This window comes from Sinocyclocheilus rhinocerous, unplaced genomic scaffold (assembly GCF_001515625.1).
Source record: "Sinocyclocheilus rhinocerous isolate Xijiao unplaced genomic scaffold, SAMN03320098_v1.1 scaffold167, whole genome shotgun sequence".
NCBI lineage: Eukaryota > Metazoa > Chordata > Actinopteri > Cypriniformes > Cyprinidae > Sinocyclocheilus > Sinocyclocheilus rhinocerous.
This window is the reverse complement of record NW_015634008.1, coordinates 126,621-131,620: the sequence shown is the minus strand read 5'-3', so window position 1 is coordinate 131,620 and position 5,000 is coordinate 126,621. Positions and strand designations below refer to the sequence as shown.

At 37.9% G+C, this 5,000-nt stretch overlaps 1 protein-coding gene across 1 annotated transcript in view; it reads left to right on the top strand.

Annotated features, from left to right (window-relative positions):
* Positions 1–2,637: 2,637 nt before the first annotated feature.
* Positions 2,638–5,000, top strand: part of LOC107744869 (anthrax toxin receptor 2-like) — a 21,221-nt gene continuing 18,858 nt past the window's right edge. The window contains exons 1-2 of the mRNA XM_016558686.1: positions 2,638–3,099; positions 4,546–4,617. Coding sequence (XP_016414172.1) covers positions 2,972–3,099; positions 4,546–4,617 — 200 coding nt within the window. The 5' untranslated portion in view covers positions 2,638–2,971. The remainder of the gene's footprint in view (positions 3,100–4,545; positions 4,618–5,000) is intronic.

Below are 5,000 nucleotides of genomic sequence, written 5' to 3'. Positions count from 1 at the left end.
AAGCTCAGCCTGTTTGGACATATCTGCAGGATGGAGGACAAGCGACTGGTGAAGTGTGTGGTGTTTGGGATCATGGATGGACGGACACGGAGAGGAAGACCGAGTAGGGAGTGGTTGGATGACATCAAAGAATGGTGTCAGAGGGACATCCACTCTCTTAGCAGGATGGCACAGGACCGTGCACAGTGGAAATGGAGCGTCAGACGGGCATTGGACACCAACGGGCGTGAGCCCATGGAATGATGGATGGATGGATGGATGGATGGATGGGTCAGGGTCCAGCACCTCTGAATTCCGATAACCTCATTTGGCGGATCCCCCTCCTCACACACCATTGAAAGATGTTCGAGTCAGGGTTATTATAGTTTTGCATTTTTAAATTTGTTTTTATTTTAATATCGCTTTCAATTTTCTTTTATTGGTTTCATTAATAATTTTGTTAATTTTAGAAAATAACCATGATTTTTAGAGTATATGTGCATACTATAAAAGCAACTGATGCAAGCTGGTAATCACTTAAGTGGGTCCACTAAATGATTGCACGAATGCTCCATTACCTCTCCATCCTCTGATCACTTGCCGGATCCGTCAACTCGCTTTATTCCGGGACCTCGCAATTTACAAATTAAACACTGTTCGTAGCTTTATAAATGATAAAGGCTAAATATCTAGGCTAACTGGCTAAAAAGACAAAATACGGTTTTGGTCCAAAACCGTGCTTTTTTTTTTGTTGGTTGTACGTGGATGTATTCACCTGTGTCTCCCCGACGTTTTCTCTCACAGTAGGTTATAATCTTACCTTTCAGAGGCGCGTGTCGGGCTTTAAAACTCATCAGACATCACCAGTAGCAAAAGTCATTCATGTCCGGATAGGTTTATTTATTTTGATGACATTTATGGAAGTACATGAGGGTGGTTTGCATGTGATATTGACGCCGCTCAGGTGGGGCACAGTGCGTTAATTTAGAGTTAGAATAACTAAGGGGTGATAACTTGTTGATATGAGTGCAATAATTCCAAAGAATGCCCAATAGATAAATTAAAATCTCTGTCCTTTTTGAGTCTTTGCAACTTTACAGATCTTCTTTATGCACCAAGAGCTTGTAACACTTCAATGAGAAAGGAAAAATTGAAATCGCATCATATGACCCCTTTAATTAAATGTGTCCTGTCATGGTGGAAAAGCAGACTAATGAAGCAATGCTCTATCCCGCTAACAACCCCCAAATAAAAGTTCTCAGGAACTTATTATTTTTATTACATTTACATTTACACTTTTCTGACCTATAGAGACTTTTCTTTGGATCTTCTGAATTAGTAAATCTCTGTTTTAATAATAAAATTACACTTAGAGAAACTTGATGAATAAATTAATGTTGTTTTACACAATGCTCCCTCTGTATGTAAAGCAAAGGTACATATCACGTTGTGAAGAAAATAACTTTCAAGTTTTAAAATATGACAAAACAAGAAGTGATTTTAGCCCAGCGTTTCTGTTTCAGTAGAAACTAAATTTAACCAGCTTATCTCTGCTTGTTTTTTCCACAATATCTCTTGATAATTACTGAATGATATAATTATCTCTTGATATATCTTGATAATTACTAAATACTGAATTCTCTGTGGATAAATAATCACGTATTTTCTGGTATTGCCCAATAAGGGTTGGTGTTAATATATTACCTTCAGGGTTTATTTAACGCACATAAGAAATTCCCCACGCAGATCACACAAAACATGACTCAAGGCCATATCTTGCCACATACAAGACACAGGGCTTGTCTGTCTACAGTCTGCGATCAAAATGCATTCACTGTTAAATAGAGTATCTCTACTAAATACAATCAGTATCCCACGGAAAAATATGAAGTGCTTATTTTATAGTCCCATTCAAACCCACATCCTGTTTAAGATCACAGCTGCTGGGTGTGTGTGCGCGAGAAAGAAGTAGGCTATACAATTTTGGAAGATGTAGGACAGATGAGGTGATTTTAAATAGATTACAATTTGGGCACACAGGACTAAATGCATCACTATACAAAATAGGTAAACATATTACAGGTAAATGTGCTTTTTGTGGGGTAATAGAAACCGTTGAACATGTAAAATTAAAATGTCGGAAATATAATATAGAGAGAATTAAAATGATAAAGAACTTAAAAGGTAATAATAAAGAAAAAAAGAAGATAAATTGGATATTAGGAAAATGATTAAAAAAGGTATTAATCAAAGAATAGTAATGGAATATATAGTAGAAAGAGGATTAAATAAACGAATTTGATAGTTAAATAAATAAATAAATAAAGCAAAGGAATAGGGGAACACACAAGCTGGGTTTTTTGGCATGGGAGCTGAACACGCAGCAGCCAGAAATACAGCTTGGGTGAACCCGAAATAAAATTAACAATAAAATATATTTTTTTTTAAATAAAATAAAATATGAATAGAGGCGGGAATATCATCCATGTATGAATAGAAACAGTTGGTGGCGGTATGTGGCTATGGTGCGGAATACGCCAAAAAATTCCAAAGAAAAAGAAGAAGAAGTGTGTGCGCGAGCCAAACGGCATTTTCATTTTGACCTCAAACCCCTGTTGCACATCTGGGCGGACGCGCATGCGCATCAAAACTAGGTGAACTACCCGAACTTGCAAATAACTTTTCAAACAATTTAGCTGCGCTTTCCAAGTCATCACTCGCAAAAACTGACACCGAGCGGTTTGTTTTAGGGGTGGCGTAAAACGGATAATTGAAGAACCAGATGTATAACGTTGCATATCCTATGTTTCACAGGAAGATGAACTTTTCTGCAACGCTATAAATTGGACAATGTTGCGCCAGACCGGGGGACACAGCGCCGTTGTTTTGAACTTGACATTGCTTTAATGACACTTCATATAAGAAAACGTCATTCAAGTCAGTTTTAGGCCCCCTTTTATGATTTTATACCGCGGATGCAAAACACGTCGTCATGACAAAGGAAACTCTCTGGACCGTGGCAATCACGGCAACGTTTTTCTTCTGTTTATGTTTTTCAACCCTTAAAGCAGAAACCCCTTCTTGTCACGGAGCCTATGACCTTTACTTTGTTTTGGACCGGTAAGTAGGCTACTCGCAAACTTTGATGCTGTTCTGAATTCAAACTTCTCAAGACAAAAAAATAAATCTGTATATCGCACAGAGTTACTGTTTATAATGTTGAATAATGTTTACATCACACCAAGCTTGTGTTTGTAGGTTAAGGTGTGAATAGAGTCAGTACATGTCCGTGCCAGCTATTCCGGATTTTACGTGTGTGCCAGACACTCCTGGCGACCAGGGCCACACAGAAAGACACTTAGCTGAAATAAAGTATTTTTGAGACTTGAGACACAAAGCAGTTTCGTTTGGTGCAGGGAGATTGGTTATCGTAAAAGCAGGGGAGAAACATCTTCTGTTTCTGAAGTCTTGACCATTGTCTGTCTGTCTATCTGTCTGTGTCTCTATCTATCTATCTATCTATCTGTCTGTCTGTCTGTCTGTCTGTCTAACTTTCATATGCATGTGCAATGTTTCATATTAACTTAGATTCCTTTGAGAATCGTTGTTGGCCTCAGTTCAGTCCTCCATCCTGTCTGGAAATATTACAGGATGATGGCACAGATATGCTCTTTCCACTTTTTGAAGAACTTAGAGCAGCACAGAACCAGCCAGGCATCATGACTGGTCAAGACCAGCTTCAAATCAAACTTCCCTTCACAGGTCCAGACCATTTCTCTCATTTGATGTGGTTTGATGTTCTCTGATGCTCCCACTAATGCTTATCTAGATCCTCTGACCTTGGCTTGAGACAAGGAAGAAGACAATGCATAAAAAATGATTTTCTAATCGCTTGTGTTTAATGTTCTCAGCACATGCAGTGGACTATAATTATTAGTTCAATTATCTTGTAGCTACTACACAAAGATTTCTGAAGGATTTCTGTGAGACTGAAGACTGCAGTAATGGCTGCTGAAAATTCAGCTTTTCCATCACAGGAATTTATTGCAATTTATAATATAGTAAAATCAAAACAGTTTTTTAAAATTAAAATATTTCACAATATTTTTCACTTTTATTGTAAATTTTTACTTCTTAATCAAATAAATGTAGCCTAGGTGAGCATAAGAAACACAGTTAGTTTGTCTTTGTCTCATTTGCTATTACGTATACGCCGGACATCCACCACTGACCCGGTAGTTTGATGTTTCGGTGTTGGAGTGATGCAATGGTTTCAGGATTGAGTGGGAACTGAAGTGGTCAGCAGCTATAATGAAGTGTCTTGACTGATATGTTGTTATCATAGCACAAGGTCTGTGCTGAGCCTTTTAAAGACAGAAATCATTTCTCTGAGACCGTGTTAACAATGAAGTGTAACTGACTCAGCAGCTTCTTTGCCACAATGTAATCAACAGCACAACACTTACAATAACCAGATGGGCACATGTGACTTACGGGTTTAAATATAATTGCCTCAAGCTGTTTTTTCTTTAGTGCTGACTTTGTTTTTCATGTGCTTCCTTCCAGATCTGGGAGTGTTTCGACCGACTGGGATCAGATCTATGACTTTGTCAAAAATCTAACAGAGAGATTTGTGAGGTAAATATTCTAGGTTAATGCTACCAGACAAGTCACTTGTACAAATTCTGAATGTACCTCCCAATCTACCACATCAAAGGAAATATCCATCACAACTTAAATCAAAGCTAAATGTTAACTTGGCTAAACGGCAGCTACACATCCGGTTCTGAGATGGCCCTACAGTGGGGGAAAAAAAAAAAAAGCGTATAAAAAAAATATATATACAGTGGGTACGGAAAGTATTCAGACCCCCTTAAATTTTTCACTCTTTGTTATATTGCAGGGCTGCAATATAACAAAGAGTGAAAAATTTAAGGGGGTCTGAATACTTTCCGTACCTACTGTATATTTCCCCAGATGAATGTGAACTTATGTAACGTTGACTCAATGTATGTGTATGT